The sequence below is a fragment of the Hylaeus anthracinus genome, unplaced genomic scaffold (genome assembly GCF_026225885.1).
Source record: "Hylaeus anthracinus isolate JK02 unplaced genomic scaffold, UHH_iyHylAnth1.0_haploid 11989, whole genome shotgun sequence".
Lineage (NCBI taxonomy): Eukaryota > Metazoa > Arthropoda > Insecta > Hymenoptera > Colletidae > Hylaeus > Hylaeus anthracinus.
In genome coordinates this window covers 14300420-14321247 of record NW_026534337.1, presented here as the reverse complement: position 1 = coordinate 14321247, position 20828 = coordinate 14300420, and the positions used below count along the sequence as shown (strand labels likewise).

The window sequence follows — 20828 nt, the reverse complement described above, 5'->3', positions numbered from 1 at the left end:
TATAAATCATATTTAATTTATTGTATTGAATGATCAAATAAAATTTGAGTGATTTCAGGAATCGTATCGCAAAAAAAAAATACAATTCCTTCGTTAATGGTATTGCATTTACAGGCATTCCAACGGTGGCGTTGTGTCACGATTCGCTCGAACTAGAATTCGGTTTTTCGACTTTCAGTTCCATGAGAGTGAGGAAATCTGTTCCTTGAACAGAACTCACTGCTGGCGTTTCTACTTTTACTTCCACTAACGGTTGCCGCGACTCTATGTCAGCGGTGACGAACGAAGTGTATTCGTTTCTAGGGACAGTCGCTCGCGACTGTTCCTTTCCTTCGCTTCCATCTGGTGTTGTACGTTGGATCGTATCCTTTGACAGCGGCGTGCCCTTGTCCTCGAACCGAATTTTAGTGGGAACTGTTTCTCGTAGATCTGAACTCGTGGATTCGCCACCGGTCTCGCGCGGTCCATCGTTTCTACGAGGTATGTCGCGGCCGTTTTTCTTCGTATAGATATTGGATGACGAGTCGGCGGTCTTTTCTTTGCCATCGTCCACGTGAACATCGCTCAGACTGAAAGCCCTGACTCGACGTCGAAGATTCTTTTGACCGATTTGTCGTTGCAGCATACCAGCCTTCCAACGAGGTAGACCTTTCAGGGGAGGAACGGGGGTGGTCGTTGTACTTCCTGGTGTTGAAATTCCACCTTGATTTTGAGTGGGTCGCAACGAGAAACGGCGACTGTTAACGGGTGTTGACGGCGGTGGAGGTCCTACCATCGGCGATGACAAACCTGGCGCTCCTTCCGTTCGTATAAGTGGTTCCTTGTACGAATCGAACGCAAACGTAGAGTTATTTACATACGGCATACGCCGCGAGTCCTGATAAAAGAAGTCATTAACCGAATTATATAATTTCAGTTACCGTTCTAGTTATTCAACTATACTGGCCTCGATTTGACAGTTATTGAAAGTTAAACTTACCGATAAGAAAGGCGAACCACTTCTTGGTGGTGTTGGGGGACTGATGGGTGTTGGCACAGGCCTCAGTGAAAATCGCCTGGGTTTTACAGTCGTAGGATTGGCGAAAACCAAGCTGCTCCTTCTCAAGTTATGAGCTGCGGGAAGGCTCGACTCTTGCGTGATGGTATTTTGATTGCTCTGCGTAGTGGTTCCAGGCGGTGGAGACGAAAACAAAGTGAAGAGGCTGGGTAGTTTCGGGGGTGACAGGGAGGCTGTTCCCATTTTTCTTCGTGGTCGAGATAAATTAGCAAGATCATCGTCGGTGGTCCCGGCAGTCCAGCTGCCGGTAGTAGCTACACTCGCGTGTAGAAGAGTAAGAGCCCGCAGGAAATCGGCCAGGCTGGTTTCCTCGAGCAGACTGCTGCCTTCCGTTTCCGAAGGATTGTTGTTGCCAGCACCTGTGTGCGTATAGTAATTCCTTCTCGAGGTCGATGCAGTGATCGAGTCTTGTCGTCTATCGTCGAACGACGACGCTCCTGATACAAACGACTCTTCTGGGTCCTTAGCGTTTCCCTCCACTTCCGTACTTTTCTTCTCCATACTAGAGGAGAAACGACTTTTCCACGGACCTGACGAGATCAAAGCTTTCGGGACGGATTTGGCCAACGAGAAGGTACGAAACCTGGAGAACTTATCCTTACCGCCGCGATTATCCTTGCTCGGCGGTTCGTTCGTTCGCGATCTCATCATCTCTCGAATCTTCCTGGTAGCCATTGGACCGGACCATGTCCAGTCGACGTGTCGGTCCTCGTTCTTAGTCTCGTGCAGTCTGATTTCGCTGGCTGCTCTTGAACGAGGCTGCGGAGATCGGAGAATTCGCTCGTTGCCGATCGCCCAGCTGCCAGTCCCGTTTGAAGTATGGGGGTAGATCGGTTCCTTTCCCGTTGAATCCTTGAGGTTATCGTCGATTCTGCTTCGGTGCATAATCTCTGGCTCGACGAAAGTGGTCTGATTCGAGCCGTCGACCCCGATATCGTCCGTGGCTGGCGGAATATAACCAAGGATATTGACCAGTCTCGCTAGGAGCTCTGCTGGTTGAACCATCGCGTGAGTAGCGAAGGTTGCCGTTTTATCAATCCTCTGGAGGTCCGTCTCGGAAACGACGCGTGTTATTTTCTCCTCCTACAAAATAAAAACGGAACGATGCGTTACCTGGATCTATGGATCGTTTCGTCTGACGCATGCCGTCTCGTGGGACCAGATCTCTTACCTCGGTGGGTACCACTTCGCTGTTGGCACGACGTCGAGGTCTGTAATGACGCATACTGTCGTTTCCCCTCGCGCCATGCAATAACTCTCGAAGATCGGGGAAGCTATTGCTTCGAGGAAACTTCGCAGGTGGAATTTCGTAAATGCATTCGTCGACGTACACTCTCTGAAACGAATTGGAAATCGATCGTTAAGAATATTAACAATCGCGGATCGATCGATAGTCCACTGCAGATTTTGGTAGCCGCACCGGAAGAATGGCTTTGTAGAATTAAAGCGTAGATAGATAAGAATCGAAGATAGCTAAAGTATGGATTCCTTTACCTTGACCTTGGAGAGTTGGAGTTCATTGAAGACGCGGCGCACATAGTCTATCTCTTTATTGAATTCGTTCCAGATCTTACTTTGCGTGTGCTTTAAATTTAACGCCAGTTTACGTTCGATTCTCGTGATCTTTTTACTGCGCATACCACGAGCGATAAAAGTCATGATCATAACGATGTATCCCAATCCAAATGAGATCCAGCATATTAGGAAGGTTTTATATAAAATGAAAAAAACTCCGCTACCTTTGCTATTGTCTTGCCCTGTCGAGTGGGAAAGAATCTCTTCAACGTCTGGACCACCCTTGCGTTTGCCAAATTTACGTGTGAATAGTAACGGGTTGGGGCAACCAATCGCGCTACTCATACTTATACTGACCCCTAGACGACCGCGCTTTTTTAGAGAATTCAACTACATTATTTTGTTAATCACGAGTGTAACGTGAACCCCAATTGGAAGTTTTATGTAGAATAAAATGGCGCGGTCGTCCAACAGTTGGCATGAGGCGCAAATTAACGAATGCTCGTACTTACTTCCAGACATGGTATCCTCGTGTTAGCATGTAGACAAAAGTATATAGTTGATGTACTTGTCTACTTCTGACGTCAACTTTATTTGATAGTTTAACGTTTTAAATTGAACTCGAACGTTTCGATATGTACAGTGAGTCACAGAAGTATTCGTATTCTCTCACCTACTGGTTTTAGACCGTTGGTATTCTTTTAAGATAAATATTATAGGATCATATTAAATTTAAGGAGTCTGTACAATTTTTTCTAAAAATACATCAACCGCTCGAGAGATTAGGAATACTTTTCTGATTAACTGTACGTACACTCGACAGATGAGTGTTCAAAATAAGAAAGCTTGTCGATTTAATTGATCGTTTAATGTCCACGCAGAGATGGTACGATATGTATCTATGATATAATTATCTGTCTACTCTTGACGATCGTACAATCTATAATCTCGATAAATTTGGAAAGCAGAACAACATTTCGTACGTTTAGAAACGAAACAAGAGACTCATCTGATCAGAGTTGCCTGATTTGAACCGTTCGAACGATCTTTGATATTTGTTCTTTGATAGCGGTCAAATTTCAGCAATTTTCCTCTATGCGTACGTAGGAATCGACGTGATAAAATGTTTTATTTTTTTACCTGCCACATAATCTCCGAACCCAATGGTCGTCAGCGTGACGAAAGCGTAATAAACGGCCTCGTCATAACTCCAACCCTCGTAATGAGAGAAAAGAAACGCTGGGAAAAATATGAACATGATGAATCCAGGCATCAAGTAAACGAAGATCTGTGCTGCCAATCCCAGTTTTCCTGTCTCGAACGTCGTCAATTTTCTGGGATGGTAATCGTTGCGGCCGTGTTTATACGCTTTGTACTTCTGATGCGCTTTCACGAAGACACTTCCAAAAAATTCACCCAATTGCGCCAGCAAAATTCCGTTTATAGGTATGCCTACCAGACCGTAAAATATCATCAAGATGCGACCCAGCATGTTTGTGGGGGCCAAGTTTCCGTAACCTATATTGCGCATACCGAATTAACGAAGAGAATACCTTAAAGTCGCCTTGAATACGGTTACATCGATCGCTAATTATGAGGACAAAGATGAACAAAAATTGACAATATTCCACGTTCGCAAAATCGTATCGCATCGAATCGCCGACCCTTTCTTTATTACGCGCATCGACGACGAATTGGTATATATCCCGTGTCATTATTTCATTTGCCGCTACATTCGAATTTCCTATCTATAAACACGTAAGTACTAAACTAACCGTGCACGTGCAGCACGTGTACCATTCCACGCTGAATCGAGCACGTTTCCGATGTCAGGGATTAAGATGGTATTTAAATATGCTGTAATGCATATGAAATTTAGGATCGATTGAGTTAGTATTAAGTTGACTGAAAATTGATGAAAATACTGCAAGCTTTGCAAAGTTAAACAAATGATGACTCGAACGCTACGCTAACTTTGTACAAGCATGCTTCAATATCATCAAACTTCCTGACGTCACAGTACAATAGCGATCCTTTTAGCGTAGAATGTCCTGTGCGAGCTTCATAGTCGATACGTACCTATAGTGCTGGCGACGGTGTAAGCGAAATAAAAGCTGTTGTAAAAGTCCCATTTCAGAGGGTCCGTCTCGCCCTCGGTATAATTGTACACCGACTTTCCACAGTATTTTGTCAACTTGTCAAGAATTTCATCGTGATCGTGAATAGAGCTGGGCATGTAGTGCGTGTGTAGTAAAGCTGAAAAGATAACGAACGTAAAAACATCGTGCATCGTTAAAATGTAACGAAACGCTGGCATTTTGTAAAAAAAAATTCAAATCAACAATCTTACCAAACCATCGATAATTTATTAACGCTGTTACTTGAAATCTCATGTAATTGAATCTGATTCTGATATCTACAGGTTACTTACAAGATAGTAATAATCTCTTCAATGTATGATTTACGATGTAGTAACTTACTCAGAGAAATTTAAACGGGTTGTATCAACATTCAGCGGCGATAATACGTTAGTTTGAATGATACAACAATATGCATTTTATCTTGAAATAACACGTAGCGATTACCAAAGTTGAAAGTCTTGATTTTGTACGAAATTCAATTTTTGTTTGTATAACATAAGTTTGTTTGCCTAACGGCATAACCGAATTTTGAAGAAACACGGATTCCTCCAGAGTGATTAAGGTCCACTCTAATGCACAATTAATAACGTTATGCGTTCAGAGAACATCGGTTGAACTTTGGCCTTCAATGGAACGTATCTATTTTTCGATTAATGTTATCCAACCAATCTTATCGTTCAATATTTATTTAACGTTTATATTGTCCGGTTGCTCTAAATTACCCAGTCTCCCAAAAACAAGGTTTTGATATAGTTCGATAAATAGATCAACGTTCAAATAAAAATATGTACCGTTAATGCAACTAAAGCTTTTTGTCTGATAAGGTACACCGATTGTACGCTTCGTGCGAATTGCGAAGGGTGAAAGATTGCTTATCGACATTGATTGGAGAAAGCACGTTTTGTGGTAAGATTTTTGTATCGATATCGATCATGACAGTAAACGGATTGATTAAACCAGAGAAGGACAAAATCAATCTAATTAAGATTGATAATTACGATTAAAAAATGTACGATTACAATTACAAGTGTATAAGCCAGCATTTGGAAGGTTTCGAATTTTCCGAGAAATAAATCTTAAGAATGTGCGTCATTGGACTTGGATCCTTTTAATGTGGGAACGAGAAGTATCAGTACCGATGCCCATGAGTTATGAGTTGATTTCGCGCATACTACGTGCGGACGAATCTTTTACCTGACTATTTCTGGCTGAGAAGTAAGAACGGATCTGTATAACGCAAAATAATCGTCAAGTTATACGGAGCAACGAGGATTGAGTAATTGTTCCATTCGAAGGCCGTATTCTGTATTCCTTCCACGGGGATCAAAAGCGGCAGCGGTGACAGTTACGGAGTGCCTGTATGACCGCGATAAATCTGATTTTCAACATAGCGGTTGGAACGCAAATGTGGACGAGGAAACTGTCGCCGTTTGGGGCCATTGACGGTTAATTCGTCGAATAAGTACGTTTTAGGAGTGGCAGGGCGAGGCGATTTCGCAAGTGATTGTCACTGTATCAATACTACTATTCTGACAACGCGATTATCTATTACAGCGTTCCTCAAACTATGCCCACGATCTCCTGTGGGATCTAGTAACTCTCAAAGAGTTAAATAAATTAATGATAATACTTAATATCGATTGAGTCTTTTAAACTAAACCACTGCAAGATTGGCGTCTACTTTATGAATCTTTCCTGCAAAATTATCGTTGGCAGCTTTTTTAATTTACATGCTTATCTATGCATACTTCAAGAACACGTTTCTTTTTATAAAGTATTACTACGCATACGTGTATTATACACTACTTCGTCGAAACTATACGCGAACAACCGATTCTCTATATAAAAAGTACGAAATTATTTTAAACGAATATGAATTGAGAGATGATCCGTAGAAGTTTAAACAAACACCGGACTGGAACGTTCAACTACGCAAAAACGTTTAATTCGACCGATGGTAGTAAATTTGATGCGCAGTCATCGAAAGGAAGCCCACGACGTACCGACGTCTTTATCAATGTTTTTATCACGCGTTTCGCGATTGTTATTGTATCGATTAAGTCAGAATGATTTCGATCTCGTTAATTAAGATTTGTGAATGAAATCATAGTTTCACGCGAGCGACTGTGCTCACCGTTAATCTCGATGCGTTCTTGTTTGGCCTTTTCGACGCGCTCGATCTCCAGGCGGCTCTCTATATGGTAGAAGATGGAGGCACCTAGCAGCAAGTAAGTCAAGAACAGCATCAGCAGGACCATCCATTGTTTCTTCGACATTCTTTGCTTGAGGATATCGTAGACTAACGTCAAGAGCAACAACGATGATCGACCTTCAATGGAAGATCCCTTTCGTTGAGTTTCATCGCGGTCCGATCTGCTCTTTTTCACATTCACTCGACTTGGTCCAGTCGGTGGTAACTCAACGGAACACCGAAGCTGTTCGCGGGTGGATCGTCGTCTCGATTCCTACTACCACAGCACTAGAAGCAGATTACGGACGGTCGAGTAGACTACAACGACGAAACATTATCGCCTGATAACTGTTTAGACTCTGATTTCGCGACCTTCAGAAGCCACCGTCTTCTCCTTCGGCGACGACTCTGTCAGATATCCGATACGATTTTAAGTGTCGACTGCTAGCCATCGTCGATAATGCGATCGGCTCTTTTATCTTTCAATGAAAATTTCGCCCCATTCTGTCCAGGAGACGCGCGAATCTCCGAGTACACTGAAAGAAGAAGAACGTTCAGAGTTAGTCACCTTTCGTCAACGTCCAACTGGGGTAAGGTTGAAGCGTCGTGTAAACCAGAGTCGAAAGCATCAGTTTCGCTTCTGGAACTCGCAAAAATTGTTACAACTACGAAAGAAACTATTTATTCCTAACAGTATCGAGATAATAAGAGTTTACCTTTGTGATAAATAATATTAAGATTATCGATCGGAGAGAAAATGTACTATCTTGTTGGTACTGCACGACTTTAGGCAAACAAGACAACAATATTCCTTATCTTCTTCGTCGTTGGTCTCCGTCCTTTGGGTTCGCGCTTTTTTATAAGAACTTTTTTATAAGAAACTCGAGAATATTACATACCGCTTCTCGTTACTTTCAACCCCGGTCCACCTTGCAACATTGTATCGTAAAGTGAATCATTCTCTTCTAAAGATGTTTATTAACCCTTTTAGTGCCCGAGAGTCGTTCGGATGGTACTAATAATACGCTCGAGATCTATATATGGATCTCGTATCACTACTCAGACAATTGACTCTAACGCTTATAAACCAAGGGGTTAAATCGATCGAGTCAGTCAAACGTATGAAACAAAAGAGTCTTTCAATTGTAAAATGTCAACTATCATGTGTGATCCTCAAAATTACACACGTGCGCACCATAATACGTATACAAAAATTACACCCCTCGCACGGGGGAGGAACTGTACGTTACAACGAACATATTTAACACTCTACTGTACGATATACTCGATTTGGATCACGAAAGAAGCAATCCGTATGGTGTTAGCCAAAGAAATTTTACAAGATTTACGTACGATGTTTCGTTACGGGGGATAAACCAAAGAAATTCACCCGTTTAACGTCGAAAATCGTCGGACTTGTTCAACGTCGAGGCTCTCCGTTTCCCGAGATATGCATGCAAACAAGCTAAACAAGCAGACTGACAGACGAGCCGATAAACTAACCGAGCCGACGGTCAGCCAGACGGTTGAACATGGAGAGTTCTTGGACAGATTCTAAGCGTTTAAGAAAAAAAAAAAAAAAACGCGGACAACAATGAGAGACGAGCGAGGACCAATTTTCAATTCTTACCGGTTGAAACAAAGAAGAGACGAACTGTAACGAGAGGTAAGATTCTATACAAAGGTGCTTTTGTCGAAGGCGGTAGTCGACTATTAGGTCGAGTGTTTCCTCGAATGTATAGGAATCGTACCGCTGGCGAAGAACTGTTACAACGGACTGTTTCGATGACCAGAGCTGGACTTAGGGACGTTCCTCTGGCGCGTGACAACAATTTTCACAGCTACCGCGCAATTGGCGACAAAAATGTTCCCTTCGACAATGCTCTTTACGTAACTCGCGCAGTGTACTTCGCGAAGCGCAATATATCCTGCCGGTTGAAAGATCGAAGGACAAGATCGATCGCATGGATGATTTATTGTCCACGGAATATACGTTCTTGTCCGTCGTGCCTGTGAATCATCGACTTATTTCCTTCGCAGCGGTCTACTTTTCTCGTTTTATACCCTTATACCGCTTTGGGAGACAATCCATTCCCAGAACTCATATACGACGATATCCAAGTCGTCTCGACGCAGATTTTCGCGGGCGGGACGTAATGTGTCCTAAAAACTGCGCAACAGTTTAATCAGATGATAACTATCGCATTGTACCTCGATCGGGTCTAGACTACTTTCCATCGGGCTCTGAAAACTTGCTTTTAACATGTTTTTAGTTGTTTTAAAATAGTTAACTTCCTCGTTAGATTGTATGGACGAGTATCAACAAAACGAGGAAGTAAATAACTTTCATTTTATCGTAGTTTTATCACGGTTTCCTGCGCTAGGTTTGGTTCTGCGCATATATCGCAAGCGAGTCGCCATAATACGTACACCGTTGGAAGTATGAATCGACCCTTGGGCCAAAAATGCATCTAGTTCGTAATGTCATTTGTAACGTCGAAAACTCGAGGAAAAAAGTCGTAAACAGAACTCAGTATCTCAAACCAAGGAGTAAACTATTTCTGGGGTTAACCGATTTCGCGGAATCAAGCTCAATTTGCGTGCGACACGCACTATCCTCGCTACAGTGACATCCAACGATTTCTTTGCCGATATAACGATGACACAATTCATTTCTATCGCGGGTAATTTCGTTGTTATAAAAACCAATGGAAGAAACAATAGATGCATCCAATCTGCAGGGATGTCGATGATCGATAATTCACGGATTTGATTTTCGAGTACCAACGCAGCTCCCTTTTATACAGATCCCGCTGATTATATACGCTTAACGGAGCTTATCTTTTTGTACACATCGAGACGACTTTCAAACAGATACCGAACAAACTTCGGTTAACGAACAACGATAGCAACGAGTACAAAATGCCTTTGATAATAAGTTATCGGGAGCAAAACAGTATGTTACGTTCAATCATGTTTCGACCGTGGCAGTGGGCGCGTTACGTCTTCGCGGGGCTCGAGACAAAATGGAATTCGGGTGTCCCATCTAAAGAAAAAGGAACAGAGTTAAACGAACTCGAAAGGATAATTTAGAGATGATAAATACCAATTAGTACGATAAAATGTCTACGCCTACGAGCTTTCGTCTCTGGGGACAGGCTTGTTATCGGAGTATCGAATGCAAGGGGAGTACGTACCTCGACAGGGATGAAGAGGGACATCGGGTTATCTCTCGAAAATCCAAATGCGGTTTCAGGACTGATAACTGCCAGTTAAAACTTGTCCCCATATACGTCTGCGCGCATCTTCGAGCATCCTTCGCCTTTCCCTCGTAGTTTGCTATTCCAATTAACTCTTTGTTCTTGAAGTGTTCACTTTTGCTATTACCATCGTCGGATGCCCTCGGCGGAACGTTACGCGCGAATTTCTCAAGTGTAATGTAACACGTCCGATGACATCTGTCGCGATCTTATCGAATTTCGAGAATGCTATGCATAATATATGTGCTTCGTCGAGATCACGCGTAATGATGCAACGGAACAGACCAGGGTCTGAACCGGCATCCGCAATATATGCCGCAATGACAGAAACGAGGTAAAACTGACGCGTTTAAAATAATAAAAAGGACGGAACTTGTCGCCAAAGATGAGCAGAATGAACAATAATTACAAAACAAAATAACTTGTTCGCAGTGATAAGCTTCTATTCGTTCAACACGAAGCACGATTTATTTGTGCACTTCACATTCTAATTCGTATTTGATAAATGGCGAATCGAAAGTGGTTCTTTTACACGTTCTACAAAGTTCGTTGCTTCGATGAGAATTCTACCCATCTCAGCGCGTCGAAACGTAGACGCATGAACCAATGTACACGACGGTGAACTGAATAATTGGGTCGTCCGCGAACGACGAATTAAACGTCAAACTCATACACGTCGGTCAGAATCTGAACGTTAACACACCCGTGTGCAGCAAGTACGTACGCTTCGTAACGCTTCCTTTCCACGTCGGTTTTTCACAGTCACGTTGGAGAACTGACAAACTACGTTACATTTACCCGATATAAAATCTTTTGGCACGAGCCGAAAGAAGAGTTTCGATCCGTATCAACGAGGCTGATCACGGTGCAACGTCGATGGAATAAAATATCGATAGACAAGTGTATTACAAGAAAAACTAATTACTGTAAGTCGAGCTGAATTACCTTTAGCGTCGACGAATTCGTGAAAAAATCAGTTTTCTTAATATTTTCGATAATCGACGTTCTATCGTGTCGTTTTGGGGAAACGAATATTCTCGTTGCGATCGATTGTTAATACCTAAAACGTCGGAGTCACGTGTCAACAGGTCACGAATTGAATAAAAAGATTTTAAACGTGACTACTACGCGCCGACGTATGGTAACGCAAAAAATCAGTTTGAACTAGACGATGCCCGCGACTTTTATTCGTGCAAGTCGGCTCGTTCGCACGGTGGACTAGTTGGCAGTCGCATCCGAAAACATTTTCGCTGGTGGGAGAACGAGAAACAAGACCTACTCGCTCCCCAAGACTGGTTGAATGTGTGTACTACTTTTTGGAAGTGTATTTCGTACGACCCTTGCTAGAAGGTGTTTCATCAGAATACCGAGTACGTGTCAAGGTTAACATCTTTACGGGGAAAAAAAAAGAAGCGAACAGTAAAGATACGCGTTTTGTGCGCGAAACTAATTTTGCCGCAACTAAGATGAAACGCACGTCGATGGCAAACGGTTAACCCTTTCGTGCCCGTACTCACAATTAGATGCAGCGAACATTATTTCTTATCTTTAATGCATATCAGTCTGTTTTCTTGCGAATATAACGAAATCACAAAACAAAGATGTATAATGAAAAACTTCGTAATCATTAAAAAGTAAAAGTTTTCCATATTCGCATTCATACAGTAAACATGAAGGGATTAAATAGATACGAACGTCAGACAGTAATAACTGAAGAAGTAAACACCGGGTCTGAGGAATGAAAGAAATATCTTGACCGATAGAAATGGGAACGGGAAGACAAGATGAAACAACTTGTACCGTCGAATCGCGCGCGATACCGATATTCGACGTAACATGGTACAGACTTGGTAACTACTACGTTCTCCTCGAAAAATCGCAAGCTGGTCGAGATGTTAATAAAGTTGTTTGGTTAGTAAACCAGTGCTAATAACAATTCGTACTTCTTTCTTGTCGCGGTCCTCCAATATAGCCGTATTATTTGCTGCTAATTTACACGTAGAACAGTCTTCGTTTTAAAGAAGAAACGATCGACTTCTTATTGGAACTCGTCACTTAGACGTTCTCGCTAATAATATTCGCGGCATGTAAACCGCTGATAAATGGGTGTTACAAAGTATAACAGGAGCAATATTTTTTTAACAAATAACACATTCGTACTGTATAAGATTATCGTATTATTTGCTGAAAAGATATATTATCACAAACTTCATAATTTCTTTATAATTCTATATGCCCTTCTCTCGTAACATCGTGGTGTGACGACAAAAACTAAACGTAATTTTTGTTCGCAATACGTAAGACGCAAGACGTATATAAATCTATAGCAATGGAACGAATCGATTCGACATGCAACAAAATGGGATGGTACAGGAATGAAAACGCGAAATACGGAATGAAAATATTTTGCTAAAAAAAAGCCAATCGAAAATTGCACCTTTTTTTAAAATAAACGAAGTGGTTCTTTTTGTTCGTTAATAAATGTTAAAAAAAAAAACCTCCAATTATACTCACGAACATTGAAAAGTGTTGAATTATCGTTAACACGTTCACTACGGCGGCTTCCTCCTCTTTCGGTAAACGTACGTTATATTATTTCTGAATTATTGTGAAAGTGTGTGACACGACACAGTATATATCCCGCGTCGCAGTGAACGTGTCAATCCATGCCACTGAAATAATTCATTTCGCGACGCTGAAATGAATCATTCCCGATAATTCTTCTCAACGGAATCAGAAAAAAAAATCGAAAAAAAGATCAAATAAACACGAAATGATCGCCTGTCACGAAAACATAATTCACATGTCTGTTTAATATTCGTAAATATACCATTGAAATCATACTTTAATTCCATCCAAGCTCTATATCTTCAATCTTTATGTTTAATTCTTCGAACGAAGTATCGATTCCAGGCTCGTCGAACCCACCGTTTAACTCGATCTTCTGCAAACACAACGAACCCCAAAGATCTGAGTTATTGTCGGCATTAGTATCGTAAATATTATTTACAATTACAAAAAAATAAATTTAACGAACCTGCAACGCTGCGATTTGCGAAGGATCGCCAACCAGTAGAATCTGCGTTTCGTTGTCATTTAAATCATCAACCGCTTTGGAATGAATCTGTATCTGTCTATCTTTTTCTGTAATCTTCCATAACACGGTATGAAAAACGATGTTCTTGGAAAATGTTAGTCGCGCGTATTGCCAAGTATCTTTCGAGTTACCTTTAGCGGAGAGTTGCCGTTTTCTCGTATAAGAGTCGTCTTCCGCCTGTCTTTGCCTCGACTAGAAGACTCTGGCATAGATTCTTGGAAAAACACATCAACATTATCATCGTTATCGACTAAAGCGTGGGCCGTTCTTTTGTGCATTATGAGGGTACTGCTCTGTCTGTATCTCCTAAAGCAGACTTTACATTCGAACGGACGCTGTTGTGTGTGGACCTAAAAATATAAAGAACCGTCGTCATCGTAATCATCATCAGTATCGTAATATCTTTTGTCGTTAACCGTAATTCGATACTCACGAGATGATGTTTATGAAGACTAGAATATTCGGTAAACCTCCTTCCACAATTTTCGATAGAACAGACGTAAGGTTTCTCGCCAGAATGAATTCGTATATGATTTTTATAGTTTGTCGCGCTGGCAAAAGCCTTCCCACATTTGGGTTGCGTACATTTATAAGGCCGTTCACCGGTGTGCGTTCTGACGTGAACCTATTACAAAAATGTCATGTAACATAAATTCATCTGAAAGGATAATGGTTGGCCATATAAAAATGTTGTTAGTTCTTCTTCTTGCCTTTCTAATATTGCTGGTAGTAAAAGAGCGGCCACAACCATCGAACGGACATAAAAAGGGGCGTTCTCCAGTGTGCGTTCGAACATGTTTTAACAAGTCTCCAGAAGTTTTAAAACTTTTTTCGCACGCTTCGTTTAAACATTTGTAGGGCTTCTCTCCGGTGTGAGTACGCAAATGCGCCTTCAAACTATATCCCGTTGAGAAACTCTTTTTACATTTGGGATGCGTGCATCTATACGGCCGTTGGCCAGTATGAGATCGTTCGTGCACCTAATTCAACGATACGATCAAAAAATTGAATAACAATTTTAACCATAGACAAAACTGTCCAACTTCATACGCGACAGTCACCTTAAGATGGTGAGGAGTGCTGTAGACTTTAGAACAGCCCTCTCTTGGACAAGGATGCCTGATCCTTGATGCTGATAGTTTATTTAACAAGATTTTGGAGTCCTTCTTTTTCAATTTACCGCTCTCGATTTCCCACAAATCTTTGCCAACGTCGAGGTGACCCGTCACCATGTAAGCGGTACCGTCGATAAATTCCACCCTTGGATAACTATTTTCGACGTTTTCTATAGTAGCATTATGGGCTTGGACTAAGGTTGCTGGATCCAATTCCAACTGAAGCGGCTTACCATCGGTAAATTCTGATACATCGCGCAATAATATAGTATCTCCATTCTCCAATTCAAATGTTGCTTGTCCCTTTGAGTCCACATCTACATGTAAAATGTTATCAGCAAATTATTTTATAATTATATTGTTTTTTATGTGTCACCCACCATTGTCACTGAAATTATTTGTGACAAATGCTTGTGTTCCATCAAGTAGAGTTACAGCTGTCAGTGTTGTGCCACCCAACAAATGCTCATCCAATATCAATTCTTCGGTTCGACCATTCTCTGTGTTATTTTCATTAATTAAGACCGATAGGCACTCTAATATATCTGCCCGGTTCTCCTGTAAAATTGCAAATAACAAGTACATGTATTTGAACAAAACTTATTGAATCTCTTAACTTAAACCAAGCAATGTAATTACCTGTGTCTCGTCGGACATGGTTTCGACATCTTGAGTCACGAGGCAATTTGATAGATCTGTGCCTTGTGTTGCCATACTTTGTTACAAATCCAGAGCTGCGAACAAACAATGTTTCGCGATGATCGCCGATGATCCACGTCATTATTTTGTGTCTTAATTTCGTGTCCGCAGGTAAGCATCTGTCTTAAAATAGGGTACATCAACAATTTGTTTGCGATGCATTGAAGATTCGTGCATTATTACATAGGAAAGTTGTTATCGGCTGTTGTACAAATTTTTTTTTAGGTAAAACAAAGCTTTTTCAGTGTTCACGTACGTATAATTCTTTACAAAATACTTTCTCTTACTTTTCAAAATTTAATGTAGAACTTATCATACTGAAGAGAACTGTACAACAGTTAGAACATTTATTATTACGAGTATATCGTCTTGTTTATCTATACAATCGATATTTATTAATTATTTAAAAGACAGGTTAAGAGCAGACGAGAAACACCGAAGCTTTCTCACGACGATCGCAACACGAAACACGAAACATTTCTATGATGATAGGACATCGACGACGACGATATCTAGAACTGGATCAGTTATGGATCAACCAATTATAGAAACAACGATAACGTTAGCGATAGAAGTCACGATATAACGAGCTGAAAAGAGCAAATCGAATAACGAAGCGCGCGAAATCGCGAGTAACGATAAGAAGGTGGTCGCCATTTTTGTTGTTGATCCGAATAACCATGCATTACGAATGTGTATGCAGCTAAATTGGTTACGTTAGAAAGATCAATTGAGTAAAACTCGTGTAAAATTCGAATGTCTTTTGTTTCAATCTCTGCTTTTCTTTCTCTTTTGTTCTTGTTCGACGGATTCAATTCTCGGCGTTTCGCGCAGCCTCACGACTCAGTGCCAAAGAATCTTGGGAAATATTACCCATAAACTCGTGTACCCGCGAAACACTCTTGACGGGTAACGTGTATCGAGTAATACAAAAGCAGTATTTGCAAAATAGCAATAGCGTAAAACTACTATATCACTTGTACGCACCATTAGGTAATCGATTTCGACGAGCATGAACTTTTTCTTCGAAGCAACATTATGAAGTGAAAAAGACGTGATCGATAGCTTTCTCCTGTATGAGATTACTACGAAGCGTCATTATACGTTCATTCGTTCGATCCTAACGTAATTGTACACTTTGGTAGATCTCAATTTATATTTAATTTGTTTCGAACAATTTCAATGACATCATTTTTTTTACAGAATTGTGTATTCAGAGTGTATTGGATACTCGATGTTTTACCTGAAACGCATGACGACTCGTTTATGAACGGTCCTCTTCTATTTATTAACTCTTCCTTTCTATTGGTCAATTCTGATATACTCGAAAATATTTACCTAATATGTACGACTATGATCGGTTCCAAAAGACGATGAATTGAATCCAAACAAAACTACGTAAATGTATCAAGGTTGTATTGGCAAGAGGGAATTCCCCTAATCTATACAAATACAACAGAATTTGTATAAATTAGTATGTATATAAATAGTAATGAATTATTTCACACTTTTCTATACACTGTGTTAACGAGAAAAAATTTGTAAAAATATTAAATATAGTAGCAAACCTCAAAATATTTTTATCTACAATGTATAGAACTGACTGAAGGGTTGGACCAATGAAATATTGATTTCGCGACAAGCTTTGTTTTCATTCAACTTCATTTTCTGATGAAACGTACTATATAATGTTTATTTACATTTAAAATCATAAAAAACGATACAGATAATATTATTTAAATCTAAAGAGTGTGTCAATTCCCTTTAAATGGCAAGAATGAATGGATGTAAATAGAACACATTTGATAGTATGCCATATACATGTCATGTAAACATAGGTAGTATTACGTCGTTGATTCAAAGGTACGTTCCATTCAAGTTATGATTGGATGCGACACTATTAGCCTATAGTGGCATATAGTTTATATAATTAATCGTAAGGGGGTCAACGTGAATCAAAGTTACGGTGACAGATAAATTGTTTTTTTCGATTTATACTAACTACTATCAGTAACCATTGATAGGATATCAATACTTTATCTACAGTAAGTTAAACGAAAAAAGTAAGAAAACTATATCGCACGTACAATCTGATGTGAATCTGTCTTTAGTAACGTTAAGCAATTTATCAAAATTGCTTGTGTTTGGTGGTACATACATTTAAATGTATAATAGTACCTATACTCATCAGATGTACATATGTATTACGATCGTTTTGTATGTATTTGATTGCTGTTAACTGACAGCCATTTGTTGTGAGCAAGTGAAAACAGTCGATCTATGTACATTAGGCATACAATGTATTTGGCAGGTGAAATAATGATTACATCAAAAACAGGTACGTTTTTGTTTCTTTCTTAGCTAGGCATTATGGACATATTGTCACTGAATAAGTTTTTAAATTGTAAAAAATGGTGGTCCAGTACTTAGTTGGTTAACGGTTCCAGGCATAGGATGCAAGATCAATCGATAGATGTTTCATTCTGGGCAATACGGTTGTTTCTAAAATTTGACAATAAGACCCATCAAGGCTCAATATTTGAGATGTTTGGTTCAAAGACACAATCATCAAACAGTACCTTTTATACTAAGTTGGAGGACAGTGTAGAAGACAAAGAATCTGGTTTAAATAAAACAACAGAATGTAAAGATGAAGAAAATGTGGAGATCAGACATAGTCATTCAGATACAACGACAGATGGAAAGAAACAAGAAGAATACAATGGGCATTCGTTTCGTAGAATTGCAACCTTTGGCGGCTTCTCTGGATTTTGGCCATTCGTGATGTCAACTAGAAATTCTACAGATGATGTTGAAATTGGAGAGAATGAGGAAAACTCTATGAAAGTGCCATTTGTTCATGTAACACATGGTGTGCTAGAGTATAGAAGTAGTAGGTAAGTTGCGTTTGTGATATGGTTTCTTATCAGCATTAACAGTATATAATACTGAAACATTTATAGATATATCGCCGCGGAGAGGAACTCCTGTCGATATACGGTTGACTCGTATATGGTAAGCGAATCGGAAAGCGAAGAAGAATCGGAGAGCGTGAAATCTTCGGAAACGGATTCTGCAATAGTCACGGATCACACTGAAAATTCGGCGTTCCAAGCAAAATCGAGTAATGACTCTGATCGTTTAGATTCGAAAAAGAAAAAAGCGCATCAAGTTGCAGAAGAATTATTGTCTACAGAAAAGACTTATGTTGATGTCCTAAGGCTAATCGATCAAGTATTCCAATTTAGAGTTGATCAAGAGAATAGAGCGCATCCTATGTTCCCTCCAGAAACAGTACAACACATGTTTTCTAATATCAAATCGATTTATAAATTCCACAACGATTTTCTATTACCTCAACTTCAAGAGAGAATACAAAACTGGGATTCGGATCCTAGAATCGGCGATATTATGAAGAACTTTGCTCCATTTCTAAAAATGTATACAGAATATGTAAAAAACTTTGATTATGCCATGAATTTGATACAAAGTTTACAAGCTAAAGTCGCCAGATTTGCTGCAATTATCAATGACATTCAAAAATTGGACGAGTGTGCCAAGTTATCCTTGTGTCATCATATGTTGAGTCCTATACAAAGGTTACCGAGATACGAGCTTCTTCTGAAAGATTACCTGAGAAACCTCGCGAAAGGAAATGCTGATTACGAAGACGCTAAAAGTAAGGATCTTTGGAGTTCCATTCGCTGTGTTACTTTCGCGTAAAGTAACGTGTATTTAACAAGGACTGGCTTCTATTTAAACGTTTATCAAACGAGGCACGTTTAAATAGACGTCCTTAGTAGAATCAAACGAACAGACACGGCTTTCTTTCTCGTAGAGGCATTGGAATTAGTATCTACTGCTGCTAATCACACGAATGACGCGATGAAGAAGATCGACAAGTTCAAAAAGCTTCTCGAGATACAGGAGAGCATATACGATACGACGGATCTAGTCAGTGCTACGCGGGAACTTGTAAAAGAGGGTCGTATCGTTAAGATTTCAGCAAGGAGTGGCGATCATCAAGAAAGGCAATTGTTTTTGGTATGTGTACGACTATAGCGCAAATATCTTTACATTTTAAGACCTTTAAACCACTAACTTTAATTGCGATTAATTCTGGTAACTAAATTTTTACTCTTATCGTGTAATCGATTAATTAGTTGAGAAGAATTAATTGCTTAACGAATTCTGGCATACACAACATGCTATATATGTATGTACGTAAACATAATCACATTAAAACAATTAACCATCGTAGTTATTTCCACTAGGCTTCAATGATAAATTTCTTTTTTTATTTTTCCCAATTTTCAGTTTAGCGATTTATTATTACTTTGCTCGATAAGACTGATACCTGGACCATTGTATCGATTGAGAGCGAAATTCATGGTCGAAAATTTACAAGTAATGGAGGGTGACAATTTAGAAACTGCAAACACTTTTTATATAAGAGATGCAGACAAGAGCGTCGAACTATACACGCATTCAGCTGAGGAAAAGGCAGCATGGCTTGATGCGCTCTTTGAAACAATGCAAGAAATTATACGAAGAAAAGCGAGCCTGAAAACTGGAAATGTTAAAACACTTGTCGTGAAAACGGAAGACGTAACCAGGTGCATGGTATGCGACGTAATTTTTTCCGTGATGAAGAGAAAACATAACTGCAGAGCTTGCGGAATAGTGAGTACACTTCTCCGCGTAAGGATAGGAATGAAAATGAAATTAATTAATTAATCAAATCAAATTGTTACATAGGTAATTTGCGGTAAATGCTCGAATCAAAAATTATTGTTCGAGGATAACAAAATGATGAGAGTTTGTCGTCTGTGTTACGCTACGTTAACGCAACCGCTTTCCAAGTCACCCTCTTCGTCGTCTCCATCCGGGCCAGTACCAAGTTTATTACAAGTTTCGGCGAGCGCACCCTCCGTTATATCTGGATACCTTATGTTGAAAACTCAACCAAGTAAACCTTGGATACGGCGATGGTTCGCACTGCGCGTGGATTTTGTTTTATATACCTTTAAGTCTGAATCTGAAAGTATGGCTCTGACAGCGACTCCTATGCCTGGTTTTTTTGTTACGGAAGGTGTTACATTACCTGACGCGGATCCCTTGAGTTTGAAAGATAGACCCAAGGCTCTTAAGATGCATCATTCCAGGAAAAGTTATTATTTACAAGCATCGTCGCAAGAAGACAAACAGAAGTAGGTTCCCTTGTCCTCAGATATCTATTGCATTCGCGTACATATATGTAACCCTTTCATTTTTAGATGGTTCCACGCTCTACAATTAGCCACTAAAGCGGAACTACCTTCATTCGCAACAGTGGAGGACGAAGACGCACAAAACTGCCAACTGATCGTTCATGAACGATGAACAATTCGTACAATTTTATTCGTGATGCAAATCAATTTTTTATCATTATAACCGTACGAGATCAGAAAGCGGTAGGATAATCGTTGGTAGATAATTATTATATTAAAATGACGTTAACTTATGTTATATAATATACAGACACACACACATAGGCAAATTGTTATTGGTGTATCGTGGTCGACTCCATAATGAGTACACTGCCAAAATGCTTGTTGTATTTTGTACCGTTTTGTTATAGTATATTTAAAATATATATATGTACATATATTTACATCAATGTGTAATATTGTATATCCTTTTCCTCAAATGTAAAGCGTTGACGCTACACGTCATTCTCAAATTTATGTCTATATTATTTCTCATAAAAAAAA

At 39.9% G+C, this 20828-nt stretch overlaps 3 protein-coding genes across 9 annotated transcripts; 1 reads left to right on the top strand and 2 right to left on the bottom strand.

The window, feature by feature from the left end:
• Positions 1-2: 2 nt before the first annotated feature.
• Positions 3-12172, bottom strand: LOC128887911 (open rectifier potassium channel protein 1). 7 transcript variants are annotated; one of them, XM_054144394.1, is made up of 9 exons: positions 10102-12172; positions 7277-7440; positions 6848-7192; positions 4652-4828; positions 3713-4090; positions 2552-2814; positions 2229-2393; positions 980-2140; positions 3-877 (listed from the first exon to the last, which is right to left on the bottom strand). In XM_054144394.1, the coding sequence occupies exons 3-9, from the start codon at positions 6987-6989 to the stop codon at positions 137-139; spliced, it is 3027 nt and encodes a 1008-aa protein (XP_054000369.1). In that variant the 5' UTR covers positions 6990-7192; positions 7277-7440; positions 10102-12172; the 3' UTR covers positions 3-136. The 7 variants fall into 7 exon arrangements, with proteins under 7 accessions (XP_054000369.1, XP_054000365.1, XP_054000370.1 ...); XM_054144390.1 differs by having other exon boundaries at positions 6848-7440; XM_054144395.1 differs by having other exon boundaries at positions 3713-4024; positions 6848-7440.
• Positions 12173-12321: 149 nt separating this feature from the next.
• On the bottom strand, positions 12322-15929 carry LOC128887918 (zinc finger protein 143-like). The gene is made up of 8 exons (XM_054144407.1): positions 15016-15929; positions 14757-14934; positions 14323-14693; positions 13972-14241; positions 13695-13886; positions 13393-13611; positions 13202-13315; positions 12322-13108 (listed from the first exon to the last, which is right to left on the bottom strand). The coding sequence occupies exons 1-8, from the start codon at positions 15088-15090 to the stop codon at positions 13010-13012; spliced, it is 1518 nt and encodes a 505-aa protein (XP_054000382.1). The 5' UTR covers positions 15091-15929; the 3' UTR covers positions 12322-13009.
• A 130-nt stretch (positions 15930-16059) lies between these two features.
• LOC128887913 (FYVE, RhoGEF and PH domain-containing protein 4-like) lies at positions 16060-20791 on the top strand. The gene is made up of 8 exons (XM_054144398.1): positions 16060-16200; positions 16279-17413; positions 17523-17972; positions 18039-18754; positions 18914-19119; positions 19393-19758; positions 19834-20285; positions 20352-20791. Exons 3-8 carry the CDS (start codon positions 17530-17532, stop codon positions 20455-20457), a joined length of 2289 nt encoding a protein of 762 aa, XP_054000373.1. The 5' UTR covers positions 16060-16200; positions 16279-17413; positions 17523-17529; the 3' UTR covers positions 20458-20791.
• Positions 20792-20828: the final 37 nt, after the last annotated feature.